This window comes from Elephantulus edwardii, unplaced genomic scaffold (assembly GCF_000299155.1).
Source record: "Elephantulus edwardii isolate Elephantulus edwardi_28Jun2011 unplaced genomic scaffold, EleEdw1.0 scaffold00002, whole genome shotgun sequence".
Lineage (NCBI taxonomy): Eukaryota > Metazoa > Chordata > Mammalia > Macroscelidea > Macroscelididae > Elephantulus > Elephantulus edwardii.
In genome coordinates, this window is record NW_006399752.1 from 15,170,527 (window position 1) to 15,192,237 (window position 21,711).

Consider the following 21,711-nt stretch of genomic DNA (forward strand, 5'->3'; position numbering starts at 1 on the left):
ATCTTGGCATGCTTTAACCATAATACATCTTCAATGACACTCAAATGCTTACTGTATTAAAAGATGCTGAGCTGCGCTTTAATACTCTTCACGTGGGTGGAAATAATATGTTTGTGAAATGAATGTATATTGCTCTGCAGTACTTTATCTTCAGTAGAGCAGACTTGCCTGATGGTCCCCAACTTCCATCCGTTGATAAGCTACCTCTCCACGAGGAACCTCACCATCTTACCTCCAACCTTCTCTTCTAGAATTTTCCTAATTCTTCAAGGGCCATTCAAATATCACTGTCAAGAGTTTTCTCCCAAACTCTCAGCCAGTATGTACCTATTCTTCCTCTGAATCACCCCCTCACACATACACAAAACTTTGCTCAAACTCCTTAATAAATCAGTATCTGCTTATCACAGAGCGAAGTCCTTTAGTGAACTGTAGTTTTAATTGTGAACTTGTATAGTCTTCATCTTGTGTCCTCTAAGACACCATCCCATAGTAACTAAGTATTTCTTTAATAAACTGAATTACCCACTCATAAAGTGACATTTAACAACAGCAAAACCTAAAGGCACATGCAGCTGCATGGTTTTTTTAAGTTTCCAGGAACCTCTTAAAATAAATGCAACACTTCCTTATTGTGCATAGGCAGACATTCTGTTAAAAGGAAGACATAGAGGCAAAATTACCAAGTATCATTTATAAAGAGGACTTCCTTAAAGTTATCTGAAATGGAACTGTCATTGTAGCTCATCTAGATAAAAAGATAAAGAAGAAACATTGTGGTGCTGGAGAAGAGTATTGAACATACCATGGACCGCCAAGAAAACAAACAGGTTGTCTTGGATAGTGTGAAAACCCAGTTTCTCCTTAGAGGCTAGTATTCTGAAGCTCCATCCCACTCACATACTTTGGGCATGTGGCCAAGATGGTCCAATCCTTGAAGAAGGACATCATACTCAGAAGAGGGGAGGGACAGCTCAGGGGAGAAGATCCTGGATGAGACGACTGATAGAGTAATTAGGGCAATGGGGGTAGGTGTATCCAAGTCAGTGAGACTGGCTCAGGAAAGGATAGGCTTCAAAGCTGCTGTACACAGGGTCAAAAGTAATCATAGGCGACTTGACAGCATGTAACAACTGTTAAGTAGATAAAATAGTTTAGGAGTAAAATGAATCCTGAAACTTCATAGCTTGATGCCCATGCTGAAATGTTAACTCTGTACTTATAAACACTATCATCTGCTTAAATTTTCTTCAGGATTCAGCCTCTATAAACACACAGTTCACTAGATATAAAAAAATGAAACAAGTTGTTGTTATGTGCCATTGAGTCGCTTGCGACTCATAGTGACGCTATGTATAACAGCCCTAAACTCTGCTCTGTCCTGTGCCAATTTCACTGTCTCTGATTCACCCATCCCGATTACCCCAGTAATAGCATCAATTCACCTCCTAGAGGGCATTCCCCTCCTGCACCATCCCTCCACCCTCTCAAGCATGATGTACTTCTCCAAAGACCGGTCTCTCCTTACAACATGACCAAAGTATGTCAGACGAAGCCTCAGAATACTTGCCTCCAAGGTGCAGCCCAGTTTAACCCTCTCCAGGATGAATCTGTTTTTTTTCTTAGCAGCCCATGGTACCCTGAATACTCTTCTCCAACACGAAAGCTCCAAGGCATCAATTCTCCTTCTATCCTCCCTAGCCACTGTCAAACTCTCTGATGCATAACACGTGATTGCAAAGACCATGACCTATATCAGACGCACCTTAGTCTCCAAAGAGACACCACTGCTCTTCAGTACTTTTAGAGAAGTCCCTAACAGCAGACCTTCCCATGGCAATATGTCTTTTAATTTCCTGACAACTGGAGCCAAGAGTGTTGACTGTGTAGCCAAGCAGACTAAAGCTGTGAACAATCTCAATCCCTTCACCATCCATCTTGATGCTGCCATTTGGTCCAGTGGTAAAAATCTTTGTCTTCTTGACATTGAGCCTCAATCCATATCAAAGGCTGCAGCCCTTGACCCTCTGCAGCAAGCGCTTCAGTTTCAGCAAGCAGGGTTGTATCATCTCCATAACGCAGATTGTTGATAGATCCAACAATCCTGATACCGCATTTCTACTCATAGAGCCCAACCTCCCGGATAATCTGTTCTGCATACAGGTTGAAAAGGTATGGAGACAGTACACATCCCTGGCGTACACCCTTCCCAATTTTGAACCATACAGTGTTTCCTTGCTCTGTTCTGACGACTGCCTCCTGGTCCAATTAAAGGTTTCTCATTAGCACAATCAAGTGTTCTGGGATTCCCATTCTTCTCAGAGTCAGCCACAGTTTGTTATGAACCACAGTCAAACACCTTTACATAGTCAATGAAACACAGATAGACATTCTTCTGGTACTCCCTGCTTTCAGCCAAGATCCGTCTAACATTAGCTACAATATCCCTAGTACAACGACCCCTTCTAAACCCAGCCTGGAATTCTGGCAGTTATTGGCTGATGTGCTGTTTCAGTTGTTTTTGGATAATCTTCAGCAGAATCTTGCTTGCATGTGAAATCAGTGATTGTTCTATAGTTTCCACACTCTGTTGGGTCATCTTTCTTTGGAATGGGAACAAATATAGATCTCTTCCAGTCAGTTGGCCAAGTGGTTATTCTCCAGATTTCTTGAGACAACTTGCTGAGCACATCCAGGGCAGCATCTGTTAGCTGAAATACCTCATCTGATATACCATCTATTCCTGGGGCCTTGTTTTTTGCTATTTCCTTCAAAGCAGCTTTAAATTCTTCCTTCATCACCATATGCTCTTGCTTATATGTTGTTTCATTAAATTCTTCTGTCTGCCAATTCCTTTTGATACAATGACTCAGTATATTCTCTCCATCTTCTTTTAATACTTCCTGGATTATTTAATATTCTGCCTAAAGCATCCTTGATTATAGCAATTTGAGGTTTGAATTTGTTCTTCAGTTCCCTGAGCTTAAGAAAGGCGGAGCAAGTTCGGCCCTTTTGATTTTCTGACTCCAACTCCTTGAACATCTCATTGTAATATTTTACTTTGTCATCCCACTCTGCCTTTTGAAATCTTCTGTTCAGCTCTTTAGTATCTTGAATTCTTCTTTGTGCTTTGGCTTCTCTGTGCTCCAGTGCAACATTCAGAGTTTCTTCTGACATCCATTTTGGTGTTTTCTTCCTCCTCTGTCTTTGTAATGAACGTTTGCAGTCTTCTTGGATGATAACCTTGATATCCACCCACAACTGATCTGATTGTGGTATTTTCTGCTTCCAGCCAGGATCCATCTGACATTAGCAATGATATTCCTCATCCCACACCTCTTTTGAATCCAGCTTGAACTTCTGGCAGTTCCCTATCTATGTACGGTTTTTGCTGTTTTTAAATAATCTTCCGTAAACTTTTACTTGCATATAATGTTAATGATTTTTTAAATAATTTCTACATTCTGTTGGATCACATTTTTTGGGAATGAGAACAAGTATGGACCTCTTCCACTCAGTTGGCCTGGTAGCAGCGATGTTCCAGATTTCTTGGTAAGCACATCCAGGGCTGTATGCAGAAATAACCTCAATTGATATTCCACAGATTCCCGGAGTTTCCAGTTATATATGATTATGCAATTCTACATCCTGCTTTTTTCACACATATTTCTTTTCTCAGTGTTAGTCTCATTATTGTTTGACAATTGCTATTACTCAAAGAAAAATTAATTTGCTGGTTTTGTTCACTTTTTAAAACATAAAAATCCATATGCTCCATCTGAGAGCATTATATTACTAAGTATCTCTCTACTGCTACATTCTCTCAGCATTTAGGTTAGCACCAAATTTAAGGGGAAAAAACACCAGTAAAACTGGTAAATCTAAAAAATAAATGGGAAGAGGGGCAGTACATGATGCCCAAGTTGTAGGAAAGAGAGTATACATATTGAGGTCTATGGATCTTTATGAGCCTAGAAAACATCTCATTTATTTTAAAAAACCCTATATTTATATAAAACTTTAGCATTTCAATAAAAAGGACATATTTATAAAATGGGAAGAGAAAGTTAATAAACAGAACTTCATCAAAAGACATTTAGATGGCAAAAAATACCACCACATGAAGAAATGCTCAAGATTATTAACTTTTGTTCCTGTTGTTAGGTGCCACCAAGTCAAGTACAACTCATACTGACTCGATGAACAAGAGATCCTGAACCCTGTCCTATCCTACACCATACCATCCTCACAATATGTGACATACTCGAACCCACTGCTGCAGTCACTGCGTCAATCCACCTAGTTAAGGATCTTTCTCTCCTTTCCCATTCATTCCTCCATCTTTCCAAGTATTATGTCCCTCTCCAATCAATAGCCTCTCCTAGCAACATGCCCAGAGTGAGATGAAGCTTAATCACCTTTGCTTCCAAAAAGTCTCTGGCTGCACCTTTTCCAAGACTTAACTGTCTATATATTTACTTATCTGTTTAAACATTAGCTTTTAGAGAGATATAAATTAAAAGAGGAGATATCATCTCACTTCAATAAAAATAGCACTGTTAAAACAACTATGAGATATGATCTCACCCCAGTCAGGATAGCAAAATTTAACAGAACAACAAGCAACAAATGCTGGCAAGGCTGTGGAGAAACTGGAACCCTTATTCACTGTTGGTGGAAGTGTAAAATAATGCAACCACTGTGGAAGGCGGTGTGGCGCTTTCTCAAAAAGTTGCAAATAGAGATACCATTCGACCCAGCAATTCCACTACTGGGAATATAACCCCAAGAGACCATAACTGACATCCAAGCAGATATATGTACAACCATTTTATCGTGGCTTTGTTCACAAAAGCAAGGAGCTGGAAACAACCTAAGTGCCCATCAACAAACAAATAGATAGAGAAGCTGTGGTATATTCACATAATGGAATACTATGCTGCACTGAAAAACAAGTAACTATTCAAAATGGGTGACCCTGGAGGACATTATGCTGAGCGAAGTATCTCAGTCACAAAAGGACAAATACTGCATGCTGCCACTGTTGTAAAATAGGACTGACATCGGGGTTGGAAAGAGACTGAGAAAGATGGTTCAATAATGTATACTGCATTGAAACAGATGAGGGAGAAAACTGTTTAATAGGGATATGTGATCAGATATTATTGTCATGAGGGGCATCCAGAGTGAAGTCTGCATAGTCGAGTGGACCTAAGGGGAGGGATTATAAAACAATGAAAGAATTTTTCTTTTACTTTTCCAAGAGGATAGTGTACTGGGGCAGAAGGTTTGGGAGGGGAGAAAAGTGCAACAATGAATGAATGGCAATCAAGTCTCTGTAAATTTTCATTGAAATTAATAATAAATTTTTTTAAAGCAGCATTGTTTAACAGGGTCTCAAATAACAAACGCTGGTGAGAATGTATAGAAATTGGAATTCTGATACACCACTGGTGGGATTATAAAATGGTACAACTTCCTCAGAAAGGTAGGAATAGAACTATTTGATCCAACAGTCCCACTGCTAAGTAAATATACCAAAGAAATAAGAGTTGCAACACAAAATGACATAGTCACACCCATGTTTATTGTAGCCCTATTTATATAACAAAGACTTGAAAACAGTCCAAGTGCCCATCAGTGGACAAATGGATAAAGAAACTGTGGTATATTCATACTATGGAGTTTTATGCATCAAGAGTCTATCAAATAACTCCACAGCATGAATGAAACTAGAACAAAGCATGCTGAGTCACAAGAGACCAATTATAAGACCACTAACATAAAAAGTTAAGAAGACGTTTATACACATATAAAATCAATCTAGGTGTGCTAAATGGGTGAGAAGGGAAGGGCAAAAAAATTTAAACAAGTAAACAAATTATTTTATGATAGATATGGGTTTTTCTCTCATGTTTTCACCATCTCTCCATACACACAGATAATCATTTTTCCTGATGTTATGTGCGGTGGAGAAGACTGCCCATTATTCTCCTGCACAGCAACTATGAGATTCAAACTGCTTACCTTTTAGTTGCCCGCTCAAAAGTGCCTCATAAATACATAATGCAGAACATATCATTTGAGAAGCTAACTTTATGAGGAAAAATGAAGCATCAGGATTGGAGGAAAACTTATCAACAACATGTGTTAGGCAGATGACACAGCCTTCCTTACTTGTTGACAGCAAAGAGGACTTGAAGCACTTAATGGAAAAAATTAAAAACTACAGCCCTCAATAAGGACTCCATGTCAATATTAAGAAAACAAAAATCCTCACCACTGAGCCAATGAGCAACATCATCATAGACAAAGATTGAAGTTGTTAATGATTTAACCTTGCTTAGATCCACAATCCATACCCTTGGTACAGCATTCAAGAAATCAAAAGATATGCTGCACTGGAAAAGTATGCTGTCAAGGACCTCTCCAAGGTGCTGAGGAGCAATCTTGTCAGTTTAAAGACTAAGGTGCACATGGTTCAAGCCATGGTCTTTTCAATTATTTGCCAGCCATCTGACAGCATTAGGATGACAGAAGAATATCCTATGGACTTAACAAAAGAACAAAGAAATATGTCTTGGAGACAGTGAAATCAGAGTGTTCCTTAGAGGTAAGGATGATAAAGCCCTTCCTCACATATACTAGGCATGTTTTTAGTAGAGGCCATTTCTTAGGAAAAGATATCATGCTTGGCACAGGCTAGGGCTGGGATCAGATTTGTTGTTCACTGTATCACTATGAGTCATGGTCAACTTAACAGCACCAAAACCCACCACCAACCTATATATACGTATATACATATATGTGTGTGTGTATGTATACATACACATACATGTATATATCCATATAACAGCCCTAGAATGGACAGTCAGTGTTAAAATTGGTAGAAGAAGATAGATAAGCATGGGGGAATGTCTGATCTCACAGGAATAGGTTCTGTGCTCCAGATATTGTTTATAACTACTCTTTCCCCTTATGGGTTTAGTAGAGATTATACTCTGCTGAAAAATTGCAGGTGGAAATAAAAAAGATAAGCAGTTGTTGGTGTTAAGTGCTGTCAAGTCAATTATAAGTCATAGCGGCCCTATAAATAACAGATTAAAATCTTGTCCTATCCGGTATCATCCTCACAATTTCCAACATGCTCAAATCCATTTTTACAATCAGGGGCCTTCTAAAAAATTTTTAGCTTAAGCAACTGAAAACAGTAATATTATTTGGGATGAAGAAAACTGAAAGGGGCAGGTTTAATGGGGGGAGAAAACAAGAGGAGTGTTTCATTTTGTATACTACTGTAATTAGGCACTGCTGAGTCTAGTACAACTTATGTTCATAGTTACTCTACAACAAACCAAACTGAATACGGTCCTATCCCATCCATCCGCACAATCTCTGACCCACTCAAGCCCATAACCGCAGTCACTGTGTCAATGCACTTGGATGAAGGTCTTCCCCTCTCATCACCCCTCTACCTTCCCAAGCACATCACTCTCAAAAAAATAACCTCTCCTGTATGAGCCGAGATGTGTAGTACTGCTCTTCCACCCCTACCCCGCAACAGCTGGTGTCCTTGAGCCTTTGCCTAGGTTGGAAGTCTGCTCAAAGGTGTTAGTTTTAAAACCCTGCCAGGGAGGGGAGAGGAGGGGACTGCTGATAGGGGCCAGAGACTTCACTCCAGGGGTCTGTGACTTTTTGCTGCTTGTGGACGGCAGTCCTGATGGGCAAGTAAAGGGAAGTTTTTGAGGTTGTGTTTGACGTGTAGTACTGTTCTTTCCCCCCAAGAGCGGGTATCCTTGAGCCTTTGCCTAGGATGGAAGTCTGTTCAAAGGTGTTAGCTTTAAAACCCTGCCAGGCCCTCAGATCTGCAGCCCCCGGGCCAAATTAATTTTCGAATGAATATTTCTTGAATGACAAAGCAATCTTTTGTCTAGTTGATTAATTGAACAACTTGGTGTTGCTGTGATGCTGCTCACTGTTCCACAGTCTTGTCAAATACCATAATGCTTTTCCATTATATACAGTGTTTGGATGAGTTTCCAGATTTCTTTATGCTGGGAAGCAGGAGTGGCATCCACTTCCTAATCTAGATGCCTCTGGAAACTCTACAAACTCTCTAAAACACTACAAACTCTCTAAACTCTTTAACTGTACAGAAATGATGGTAGTTATAGAATAGAGTTTAGGTCTTTTGTGTAAAGCTTACTCTCAGTCGTATTCAACTTGACGACACTTAACCAGTGCTAAACGAAACTAGTGCTGTTCTATCTGGAGGAACACTCTTCCACTTTGTACATCACTCTGTCAATGTGCAGTATGAAGTAACCTGGGTTCCTGTGATGCTGAACCTTGTACCACTGGGGTATCAACTACCAGAATGGTTTCCTAATGTGGACAGTGTTTGGTGGAGTTCCCAGTTATAAAACAGGCTTGGAAACAGGTTTGGAAGCAGGAGTGGCATCTACTTCCTAAACCACATACCTTTGGAACCTCTATGAACTTGGAGAAATGACACCTTTGTTCATAGAGTAGCTATGAGTCACACTCAAAACTCAGAGAAATGACACTTTTGTTCATAGAGTAGCTATGAGTCACACTCAAAACTCAATGGTAATCAACAACAAACACAACCACAACAACATATGAGACAAAGCTTCATCATCTTTACCTGCAAGAAGCACTCTGACTTAACCTTCTCCAAGACATATCTGTTTGTTCTTTTTGCAGTCCACTTCTCTGCAACACTACAGCTTAAAGGCATCAATTTTCTTGTCATTCTTAGTCACTGCCCAGCTCTCAATGCATATCAAAGTGACTGACTAGACGATGGCCTGAACCAGGCAAACGTTTGTCCTCAAACTGATATCACTGCTTCTTAATAATTTGGAGAGGTCCCTTACTACAGACATTCACAGTGCAATATGTCTCCTAATCTCCTGACTGCTCATACCAAGTGTACTGAGTAAGATGAAACTGCTGACAGTCTCAATCTTTTCTCCATGCATCATGAAGTTGCCTGCTGGTCCAGTGCTAAGGATTTTTGTTTTGTTGGTATTAAGATGCAATCCATATGGAGGGACCTCATGCACTTGCTGCGAAGGGTCAAGGACTGCAGCCTTCAGTATGGACTGAGGCTCAATGTCAAGAAGACAAAGATTCTCACCACTGGACCAATTGGCAGCATCAGGATGGATGACGAAGAGATTGATATTGTTCACAGCTTCAGTTTGCTCAGCTCCACAGTCAACACTCTTGGCACCAGCAGTCAGGAAATCAAAAAGCGTATCACGATGGGAAAGTCTGCTGTTAGGGACCTCTCTAAAGTACTCAGGAGCAACAGTGTCTCTCTGGAGACTAAGGTGCGCCTGATACAGGTCATGGTATTTGCAATAGCTTGTTATGCATCAGAGAGTTGGACAATGACTAGGGAGGATAGAAGGAGAATTGACGCCTTTGAGCTGTGGTACTGGAGAAGAGTACTGAATGTACCATGGACTGCCAAGAAAAGAAATAGATTCATCCTAGAGAGGGTTAAACCAGGCTGCTTCTTGGAGGCAAGGCTTCTGGGGCTTCGCCTGACATACTTTGGACATGTTGTAAGGAGGGACAGGTCTTTGGAGAGGGACATCATGCTGGGCAGAGTGGAGGAACGCGCAGGAGGTGAAGACCCTCTATGAGGTGGATTGATTCAGTGCCTGGGGTAATCGGGATGGGTATGTCAGAGGCAATGAGATTGGCACAGGATAGAGCAGGGTTTAGGGCTGTTGTGCATAGGGTCACTATGAGTCGCAAACGACTCGACGGCACATAACAACAACTTCAAGTCCTCCTCACTTTCAGCAAGTGAGGTTGTATTAACTGCATAACGAAGGTTATTAATAAATCTTCCTCCAATCCTGATGCCACATTTTTCTTCATCAGAGTCCAGCTTCTCAAATAATTTGCTCAGTATATAGATTAAATAGGTAGGGAGAAAGGACACTACTCTAACAAACACCTTTTCAAATTTTAAACCATGCCGTGTTCCCTTGCTGTTCACACAACTGCCTCTTAGTCTAGGTATATGTTTTGCATGAGCATAATCAAGGATTCAGGAATTCCCATTATTTTCAATGTTAACCATACTTTGTTATGATCCACACAGTCAAATGCCTTTCTGCAGTCAATAAAACACAAATAGACATTCTCCTGGTATTCTTTGCTATGTGCATATTTTAAGTATTTGCAAATGCCATAAAAGTGATGGGGATTAAGAGGATAGCAAAGGGATAGGACCCGATTCTGATCTGTTGTTCACAGGACTGCTGTGAGTTATAGTCAAAGACTCCAAACAACAGCAGTAAAAGTAGAAGCATCCTGAGTTGGAGAAAGGAGTCCAGAATTATGAGATTAGAATTTGTGACAATCTAGATGTCAGATTGCAGATGACACTGAAATTGATGGGGCTGGGTAAATCATGTGGAATAGGAGCAAAAACTACTGCTATTGACCCATGCTCAAATTCATTTGTCTATTACCATCTTAGACTACCAAGAAGAGTTGAATCACTTGGCCCACTAACTTGAAAATAATTTGTCTTTTAAGGAAAAACTTGCTGTCCTTTCACGTGGAAGACTGAGTGAACACAAAAAGACAAGAGTAAATTTATGGTAGAAAACTAGGAGAGTTTAATATTTGTAAGTGGAGCTGAGGAGGCAAAAATAGGTTCAAAAATAATAAGAAACCAAGTGCAGAAAGTATTTCAAAAAGTGTGGTACAGTAAATATGCTCTATTCCTCTACTAACGAAAGCACTAAGAGTTCAGTAGCAGCTTTCTAGCTCTCCATGTGGGAGAACCAGGTTCAATTCCTGGCCACTACATCACAACACATCTATCACTTAACTGTCAGTGGCAGCTTGTGTGCAACTATAATGCTAAACCAATTTTAAGAGAACTTCCAGACTGAGACTAAGAGGGCCTGGCAATCTACTAAAAAAACCCCAAAGGGAAGAAAAATTTATGATCCCTAACAGGGAATATCTTGGGAATGGTAACACAAAACTGGACAATAATTCTTTCCATTTCACACTGGGGTCACTATGAGTTAGGGTTACTGCTTTCAAAGATCTTTTTGGAACTTTTTAGTATATTTACTCTGTGAGTTAAAATGTTTTAAAATTATCTCAACACACTGCCCTCCTGTCAGAAACGACTCACAGATGACCCTGCAGATTTCCAAGTCTATACATTTACAGAATTATTGTTGGTGTTGCTATGTGCTGTCGAATTGCTGACCTCCACCATGTTTTCAGAGGTTGTGTATCACATAGAAGGAGACTGCCCATCTTTGTCCTGTGGAGCAGCTGGTGGACTAGAGCCATATGTCTCTGGGATGGCAGCACAACTTCTTACCATTAGACCATCAGAGCTCCCAACATAATTATCTATAGGTTTTAATGTTTGTGTTGTTGCTAGTTGGTGCCAATGCGTCAACTATAACTCACAGCAAACATAAGAACAAAGGATTCGAACCTTGGCCTTTCCTGCACCATCCTCATTTCTGTCATGCTCAATAAATATTTCATCTCACCTTATACTCTAGCATGTACATATAATTGGATAATAAAGCCAACACATATTTTTTAAAATAAAGGAACTACATTAGACAAATACTTAGCTAGCAAATATTATACAGATCCTTTAAATATTTCTGATTTAAAAATTTATGTGAAATGTTAATTTTTGACTCATGTACTTATAACTTGTTAGTCAAATTTGTGTCTTCTAGGTTGCAACACCCCCATGATACATCTTCAAGGATATGAACATGTACGGCTAAGCACAATCAATAAGAGTGCATCTAAATTCCAAAATCAATCTCCATAATAGTCTATGTGTTTCCTACTGCCAAAGGGGCCCTTTAGAGTAGTGAGAGAAGATCTTCACCCTGAAACCCACAGCGTCCCTTTTCAGCAGGAAGTAGCTAAGAGAATACACCATCCCCTTTTCCTTATGACTCAGGGTGAAGTCTCTCTCAGGGAGGAGTGATAGGGAATGGCAAAGGACACACCGACAAAGGAGATTAATCAGAACTGACTTTGACAAGCACTGTGGCAATTGGACAATTAAAACAGACACAGACATTCGGATGGCGGGAAAGAAGAACAAACTGGGGAGGAGGGTGGAGAGAATGGTGTGGCAATGAAGGAGTGAAAGCCCAGAATCCCTGTGAATGTTCATTGAAACTAATAAAATTTAATAATAATAATAAAAAATAATATAATGTTAAAAAAAATTTATGTGAAATGTATACTCAAGCAAATGTATAAAGTGAGACTTTTAAAATATATACTTACATATCTTTTTAAACAAATCTGAAACCAGACATTTTACTGTGATTATTCCTTCCCTTCTATTGAAATAGATTTTTTTGAGAAATAACATCAAATATTTATAGCAAAGGGGAAGGTACACAAGTGAAATAAACACTGAAATCATTCTCTTTATTATAGGCATCTCATCAGATACAGAATTAAAGAAATACCTGTTTATGACCTTGATGGTATAGTGAGTTACAAGTTGGGCTGCTAAAAAAAAAGCTTGGCAAGTTCGAATGCAACTTCCTCAGAAAGATATACAGTCTCTTTCCATAAATACTTACAGCCTCTGAAATCTGATGTTGCCATGAGCTGGAATTGGCTCAACAGCAATAGGTTTGATTTAGGAACTGTAACACTATTAGCAAGCCATTATCAGAGAAGAAAATATATACTTACAGAGCAATTACTTAAAATAGGGGGTGCACCCATGATACATCTTCAAAGATATGAACATGTACGGCCAAGCACAATCAATAAGAGTGCATCTAAATTCCAAACCAATCTCCATAATAGTCTATGTGTTTCCTACTGCCAAAGGGGCCCTTTAGAGTAGTGAGAGAAGATCTTCACCCTGAAACCCACAGCGTCCCTTTTCAGCAGGAAGTAGCTAAGAGAATACGCCATCCCCTTTTCCTTATGACTCAGGGTGAAGTCTCTCTCAGGGAGGAGTGATAGGGAATGGCAAAGGACACACTGACAAAGAAGATTAATCAGAACTGGCTTTGACAAGCACTGTGGCATTTGGACAAGAACAAACTGGGAGGAGGGTAGAGAGAATAGTGCAACAATGAATGAATGGAAACCCAAAATCTCTGTAAATGTTTATGAAAATTAATAAAATATAATTATAGAAAAAAAAATAAAATAGGGGGTGCAGGGAGAACCCCCAAACAACTACCATTAATTGTTTATATTATTAAAGTAGTCCTAAAAAAATAAAAATTACAAGCAATAAATAACTCTATTGCAAGAGAAGCTTCAGGTTCTATCACAGAACAATATTTTAACCTGAAATTTGTTTGCTATACAAGATATTAAAATGATGGCCTAACTGAATGAGTGTTGAGACTGAAATCCCATGGCCTAATGGCAAGGAACTGTACTGCTATCCCAAAGGCAGAGAGTTTGAATCCACTAGTTGTTTCATGGGAAAAAGATGGGCAGTCACCTCCTGTGTGATTTACTGCCTCTGAAAACCCACTAGAGGGTCAGCTATGGTAGGTTCCAACTCAACAGAATACAGCAACAATACTCATACACATACATAGAGAAAACAAAGCTGTTGATGTGTATACAAAACCTGAATCTTTTTGTAAGATCTAAATCAGCTGTCATCTTTTTTACTAGGGACATATGTAATAACCCTGTTCTTCAGGGGTTGTTCTTTAAAATCTTTGCCATTCTCATAGCATTTATATAACATGTGTCTATTTTTATTAGAAGTATAAACTCAAATACATATTTCTTCTTGTTGTTGCTGTTTGGTGCTATACAGGAAAATATAACTCCTAGTGACCCTACGAACAGATTGGAACCCTGTTTTATCTTAGGCCATCCTTACCACCCCCAACACACTTTAGCCCACTGCCTCAGTCACTCTATCAATCCATTTCATCAAGGGTCTTCTTCTCTTTTGCTGATCCTCCACCTTTCCAAGCATGATGCCTCTTTCCAAGGAATATCTTCTCCTAACAACATGATCAAAGTATGTGAGAAGAAACTTAAGCATCCTTGCCTCTAAGGAGTATTCTGGTTGCACTTTGTCTAAGACATAACTGTTCACTGTTTTTTAGCAGTCCATGGAACATTCAGTACTCTTCTTCAACACAACTCAACAGCTTCAATTGTTCTGTCATCCTTTTTCAAAGATCAGCTTTCAGATGCATAGCAGGTTATGGGAAAGACCAGCGCATGAATTAGACACATCTTAGTCTTTAAAATGATATCACTGTTCTTCAGGACTTTGGAGAGGTCCCTGGCCATAACTTTCCCAATGCTATGCATCTCCTGATCTTCTGACTGCTGGAATCAAGGAGACATTTCTTGTTTAATGATGTCACTTTTAAAATAATCCAGTGCTTCATAAAGTGCTTTTTAACACAGTTAAATACTCAATAAATGCAGCATTGATGAATATGTCTGAGTTGTTTAATACATTAACTATAAAGAAACTGATACTTTTTCAATATATATGCAGAATAGATCATTGGGAAGGTTGGGCTATATGAGGAAGAATGTGGCATCAGGACTAGATGAAGATTTATCAACAACCTGCGTTATGCAGATGACACAATTCTTCTTGCTGAAACTGAGGAAGACCTGAAGCTCTTGCTGCAGAGGGTCAAGGACTGCAGCCTTCAATATGGATTGAAGATCAACATCAAGAAAACAACGATTCTCACCACTGGGTCAATTGGAAGTATCATTATGGATGGTAAAGAGACTGAGATGGTTAACAGCTTTAATTTGCTTGGGTCCACAACCAACACTCTTGGTACCAGAAGCCAGGAAATCAAGATACAAATTGCATAGGGAAAGTTGGCTGTCAGGGACCTCTCCAGAGTACTGAAAAGCAACAATGTCAGTCTGGAGACTACCTGATCCAGGCCACAGTCTTCACAGTCGCTATGTGTCAAAGAGCTGGACAAAGACTAGGGATGATAGAGAATTGATGCCTTTGAGCTATGGTGCTGGAGAAGAGTGTTGACTATACCACAGACTGTTAGAAGAACAAACAGGTTCATTCTAGAGAGTGTGAAAACAGGTTGCTCCTTGGAGGCAAGGATTCTCAAGCTTTGTCTGACATACTCTGGACATGTTACAAGGAGGGACCAGTTCTTAGAGGCATCATGCTTGGGAAGGTGGAGGGGCAGCGCAGGAGAGGAAGACCCTTGATGAGATGGATTGATTCAGTCACTGGGATAATGGGAGTAGGTGTGTCCCAGACAATAAGGTTAGTACAGGAGAGAGCAGGGTTTAGGGCTGTTGTACACAGGGTCACCAAGAGTCACAAGAGACTCGATGGCACTTAAAAACAACATACTGAAACTGGGAGCTCTGGTCGTGTAATCTGCAGGACGTTGTGCAAAGCAAAGGCTGAGTGTCTCCAGTGGCTCCTCAGGAGATGATGGGCAGTCTCCTGTTACATTTCACAGTCTGAGAAACCTGATGGAGGGTCACTGTGTAGGCATCAACTAAACAGTACTGAGTATATACTAATAGGCTTAAAGAGAAGTTTATTTAGCAAAACTGAATTTAATACAATAATCTAAAATTCCCCTAAACCGAAAAAGGCTAATTTCATCATAGACTTTTCTTTCAAAAGTTTTTTATGGTCATCCATTTAAAATTGTACCCTCCTCCAGCACTCAGTTTCAATATTCTCATTATTTTTCTGTTAAATTTATGATTTAACATGCTACATACTTCACTCATTAGTTCCAAGAGCTGAGGGATTTTTGTTTATTTTGTTCACAGCTAAGCCCCACGCCTGACACATCTGGATAACTGTCACCTACTGAATAAAAATGTAGTAAGAATGGGTGAATTTAAGGATAATTCTGCAGACAGTGAAATGACCCCTAATCTTTTAAAATCAATAAAACAAATTACTTCTATAGTAAGACACAAAGTGCTCTTCATCCATTCATTGAAAATGTCCTTAAAACTCCTATTAGTCAATACCTGGTCCAGCTTACCTCCTCATTTTCAATCATTTTTCTCTTATGAGTGGCACAGGATCATTTCAGATTCAGACCGACAATTCAGTAACAGGAACTGCAGGAACAAGGAAGTGTGGCAATCCTATCATCTGCGGCCACTAGTCAAGCCAAACAATCTAGCTATCTACGTTCCCTATTGGAGACTAGTTAAGTGACCTCAAAATAAACTCACCAGCTGCTTAGTGGCCTTAACTAATTTCTTGTTTTTTCCTTCACCTACTTCTCTTATCCAAGTACTATTATTGGTTTAGGCAAAGATCATGTGACACCTCCTAACAGCCTTGTGATTTTTATTCCTCTGCTGAGTTCTTCAGCAAGTTCCATAAAGTCACAGCCCTTGAGTATTTTAAACTTTACCCTACAGCATATCATCATTTTATGACAGGCTTCTGAGTCACTATATCCCTTGCTGGCAGCAGGGAAGGAAACAGAGCAGCCAAGGTTTACTTTAAAAACCTGTAGGTCTCTGATCCAGACCTAAGCTTTCTAAAAGAATTCCACACTTAAATCTACCTATCTGACATTGATTTAAAAGAAAAACAGTCAAATTGTAGCTACTCCGGAACATAACAATAGTTTACACTTTTCTTCATAGCAATACTTCAAAAGCATTTTTGCCAATAACTTGATGGAAAATCCATTGCACTGAGTGAAATCTTAGCCTGAAAACCAGAGCCTTCTCCAATCTTACTTCCTATTTATTCTTCAACAGTCTACCTATCGCTTACCCCAAAACCTTTTAACATTCCATTGAAATTTCTCTCTCCCATTCTCATAGTACTTTGTGTCAACACTTTGTACTGTTAACTAACTATCTATGTGACCACCTGCATCCCAAAGTGAGAGTCCCTGGAAGTGACTGTCAGGAATGTGCCGAGCATAGTGATTTACATGTAAAAGCCATTCAAAACCCAAACAATTATAACTGGGCAAGAAATGTTCCTTGGGGCTTTCCAAGGAGCTCTGACAGTCTACTGGGTAATGAGAGGAACTGCCAAAAAAAGGCAAGAGGACAGGCCCTCTGGTGGGTCTGTCAGCTATGGTGGGCTTGTCAACTATGGTGGGCCTATCAGCTATGAGTCAGTTCTGACTTCACCTCAATGAGCATGAGTTGTAATCTTTTTTTTTTTAATTTATTATTCATTTCAATGAAAATTCATAGACTTTGGATTTCCATTCATTCATTGTTGCACTTTTCTCCCCTCCCTATCCTCCCCCCTAGTACACTACCCTCTTGGAAAAGTAAAAGAAAAATTCTTTCATTGTTTTACAAACCCTCCCCCAGGTCCACTCCACTATATAGCCTTCGCTCTAGACACCTGTCATGACAAAAGTACCTGATCACATATTCCTTATAAACAGTTTTCTCCCTCATGTTTCAATGCAGTATACATTATTGAACCCATCTTTCTCAGTCTCTCCCCAACCCGGAGGTCAGTCCTATTTTACAACAGTGGCACCATGCAGTATTTGTCCTTGTGTGACTGAGATACTCCACTCAGAATAAGGTCCTCCAAGGTCACCCATTTTGAATAATATTGCATGAGTTCCTTGTTTTTCAATGCAGCATAGTATTCCATTATGTGAATATACCACAGCTTCTCTATCCATTCGTTTGTTGATGGGCACTTAGGTTATTTCCAACTCCTTGCTATTGTAAACAAAGCACGATAAACATGGGTGTGCATACATCTGGTGTTGTATTTTGTATTTATTATTTTTCTCATGGTGAAATGCATTGCCCTCTTAACAGAATTAATGAGCTCTGCTGGCCTAGTAAGAACTTGAGCTGCAATCCCGAAGGCACGCGGTTTTCGCATCCCACAAGCTCTCCCCAGGATGGACAATGTCATCCCGTGCAATTCACAGCCCCTGAAAACAGGCTGGAGTGTCTGCTATGGGTCGGTTCTGACTTGATGGTGCACAACAACAACAGCATTTAGGGGAAAACAAGTACTGTGTCAGGTACTGGGTTGATCACTTTGAATCAAGGGTCACACACACCACCCCAGCCGTCCAAATAATGAAGGGGAGAACTGTGTAATCTCACTTCAACACAAACGTGCCCAAGATTTCCCGTCTCCCAGGGTTCCCAGGTGCAGAATCTACTACCCAACCTTTGCCTAATCATCCCCCCCAACAACGACTCATGGACAGTGACTTAGGAAGCGACAGTCCCATGAGGCTCTCTGAGAAACAACGTGGTGTAAAGGGAACTGCAGATTGTGAAACAGCGGAGACCGACAAAAATTCCAGTCCCCCATGACCACTTCCGTGACCTTGGACACATCAATGAATGTTTTTGAGTCTCGACACCCTCACCCGGGAAACAAAGATGTAGAATATCATTTACCTTACTGATGCGCAATAAGGGGGGAAAAATCTTTTTAGGATGTGGAGAAAGAGAATGAGCGACTCCAAGGCCTTATTAAGTGTTCAATAAAGCTTCCTCGAAAACGTAAGCGTGGCAGGGCCGTGGGGCTCTGAAGCCGCGTAGGTAGAGCCGCGCGGGCGGGCGGCCGAGCGCTGCGCGACCCCAACACATCTGCGGGACATGCGGTCCCTGCGACGACCCCCGCCGCACCCCGCCCCGCAGTCTCACCTTGGTGGTCGTAGACGCTAATGTAGGAGATGCCCACAGCCATGCACCACACGACAAGGCTCGCGATGTCCGTAAAGCTGGGCTCCTGCTCCTCCTCGGTGATCACCAGGCCCATGTGCACCGGCAGCTTTTCCAGGGAACTGCTGTCCGCGCGCCAACGCAAGCCGGGATGGGCGGCGGCCGGGCCCGGCCCCCCGCGCGGGTGCCGAGGGTGCCGGCGATGCCTACCGCCAACAGGGTGCTTGCGGAGAGTGAAACCGAGCGGCGCTAGGACCGCGGCGGAGGCGGCACGGCAGCAGCGCCGCCAGATCCAGTTCCAGGTGCCGAACCGAACGCGGAGCCAGGAGGTGAGCGTGCAGTGCAGGCAGAGCAGCGCATGCAGCACCCGCCACACCAGCTCGTACAGCCCCGTCATACTCTCGTGGCGCCTTGTCGCCCTCCTCTCTCGCCTTCACCTGCGGCGCGACGAAATTTTATCCGCCTCTACGGTCGGCGCGACCCATGGCTCCAGATCCCCCCGCCCCCCGCGCCCGAACCCCTTTCTATCGCCAACACCTCACCTCGCCCCCGCCGCCATCTTCCTCCTTTCCTGGCAGCCCCGCCCTCAGTAGCACATGGACATTTCTGATTGGCGGATGCGGAACACAGACGCGTCCTGTGAATCGAAGGATGGAGGATGAGCCTTCTCCGGTGTGGAAAGGGAGTGTGCGTGCCTGTCAATGGGGCCGATGTGAGATCGAGCGCGCCCCCTAGCCGTAGGGAGGACGAGGAAAGGGTGCTAAAGGCCCTTGTGAGGCGGAGGGACCCCAAGCAAAGTTCTCTTGCTGTGGTTGGCATGGAGGATTAGTGGGTTGACCTTTAATACTGTCACCTTTCTCATAGGACTGTCAGAAAGAGTTTTCAAGGAGTAAAAATTACCACATTGCCCTGAAAATGGTAACTACCAGAAAGCAGTGGTCTTAAGCTGAATTCTCTAGCAACAAAAGCAACGAAACATAGAGAATAAAACTCAAGCACTCACGTGCTTATAACGGCTGTACCAAGTTCAAGGCAAGTCCCATGGTCAAGAGTCATTGGCAGGCTAGAGGCTTCTCCTGCCTAGATAATTTTGTTGTTGTTATGTGCCTTTGAAATCATAACTTACTTATAGCTGACCCTCCAGCAGGTTTGCAGAGTGGGCAAATCAAGGAGCAGCTGGTGGATTCAAACTCCACCTTGTGTTGGCAGCATAACGTTGCTGTTCTGTACCATAGAGTGGGAACTGACTCATAGCTGACCCCTCTAACCGATTTTCAGAGTCAGGAAGTCGAAAGTGTAGAGATTGCTCATCTTTCTCGCATGGAGCAGGTGAATTTGAATCAAGTGTCCTTTGGTTGACAGCAAAACTCCTGACTATTTAGCCACAAGGAGTGCTAAATCCAGTATTGTTAGAGTACCAGTTCAAGTCCAGAGAAATGGAAGTTAGATGGTAGTAAAATATGTAGGATATGTTGATATCATGTGCCACTGAGTCACCTGCGACTCATAGTGACTCTATGTACAACAGCTCTGAAGCCTGCCCTATCGATAGGGAGCAAGTCTCACGGATTCCAACACACTTACCCCCAGTACCCCAGTAACTGTATCAATCCATCTCATTCATGGTCTTTCTCTCCTGTTCTATCCCTCCACCCTTCCAAGCATGATGGCCTTCTCCAAGGACTAATTCCTTATGGCCACATGTCGAAAGCGTGTGACACAGAACTTCAAAATCCTTGCCTTCAAATAGAAAGTTGATTTCTCCCTCTGCAATACTCTTTGTTCTCTTGGCAGTCCATAGTATATTCAATACTCTTCTCTAGCACCATAATTCAAAGGCATCAATTCTTCTTCTGTCATCCTTAGTCATTGCCAGCTCTCTCATCCATAGGAAGTAATTGGAAAGATGGATCAGGCACATCTTAGTCTCTCGACTGGCATCATTACTCTTCAGTAATTTGGAGAAGTCCCTAAGAGCTGACTTCCCCAGTGCAATCACTTTGATTTCCTGACTACTGGTGCCAAAAGTATTGATTGTGGAGCCAAGCAAGCTGAAATTCTCAGCAACCTTCATCTCTTCTCCATCTATCATGGTGCTGCCAGTTGGCCCAGTGCTTAGAATCTTTGTCGTCATAATGTTCAGCTGCACTCCATATTGCAGTCCTTAACCTTCTGCAGCAAACGCTTCAGGTCCTCAGTTTTGGTAAGATTGTGTCATCTGCATAGTGTATGTTGTTTTTGAGTCGTCCTCCAATCCTGATGCCACATTCCTCCTCATAAAGCCCAGCCTTCCGAATGATCTGTTTTACATATAGATTGAAAAGGTATGGATGCAGAACACATCCCTGATGCACTGCTTTCCTGATTTTGAACCATGAAGTCCTTGCTCTGTTCTGATGACAACTTCCTGGTCTAAGTCTAGGTTTTGCATAAGTATAGTCAAGTGTTCTGGGATTTCCATTCTTCTCAAGGTTAACCACAATTTGTCATGATTCACAGAGTCAAATGCCTTCATAGTGATTGAAACAAATAGACATTTGAGGGGAAAATAAGAAAGCTTTGTCAGATGACCATATATATATTTAATATTGCCTTTCCCCTGAGGAAACTCTCTTTTAACTGATAGACTAATCATAGTATGTCACATGAGAGTTGAGTACATTATATGAGATCTCATAGAGGAAAAGTATTACATTTTATCAGAACTCAACAAAGAAATGACTATACCATAACCATTAAAACAGATCATCATAGCCAGCCAAGTTGAAACACAACCTTAACCATTACAGTGGCTGTCAAACTGGGAATCAAACATGGACTCCAAAAGGAAATGTTTCTGTAGATATACTCCCCAAGAGGTCTTGAAATAGTTCCTTGTAAAACATTCTAGGGTGAAAATGAGGCTCTTTAGTAATGTTCCTGCAACACAATTCTACCCATGTAATTCTTTCTTTTTCTCTCTTTTGTTTTCAATCTTATGATCTTTTATTATCAATATCTTTGTGAAAC

The 21,711-nt window shown here is 41.2% G+C and overlaps 1 protein-coding gene across 1 annotated transcript in view; it reads right to left on the reverse strand.

Annotated features, from left to right (window-relative positions):
• NUS1 (nuclear undecaprenyl pyrophosphate synthase 1 homolog (S. cerevisiae)) overlaps positions 1-19,313 on the reverse strand; it is a 42,198-nt gene extending 22,885 nt beyond the window's left edge. The window contains exon 1 of the mRNA XM_006879002.1: positions 18,685-19,313. Coding sequence (XP_006879064.1) covers positions 18,685-19,099 — 415 coding nt within the window. The 5' untranslated portion in view covers positions 19,100-19,313. The remainder of the gene's footprint in view (positions 1-18,684) is intronic.
• Between the last annotated feature and the right edge of the window lie 2,398 nt (positions 19,314-21,711).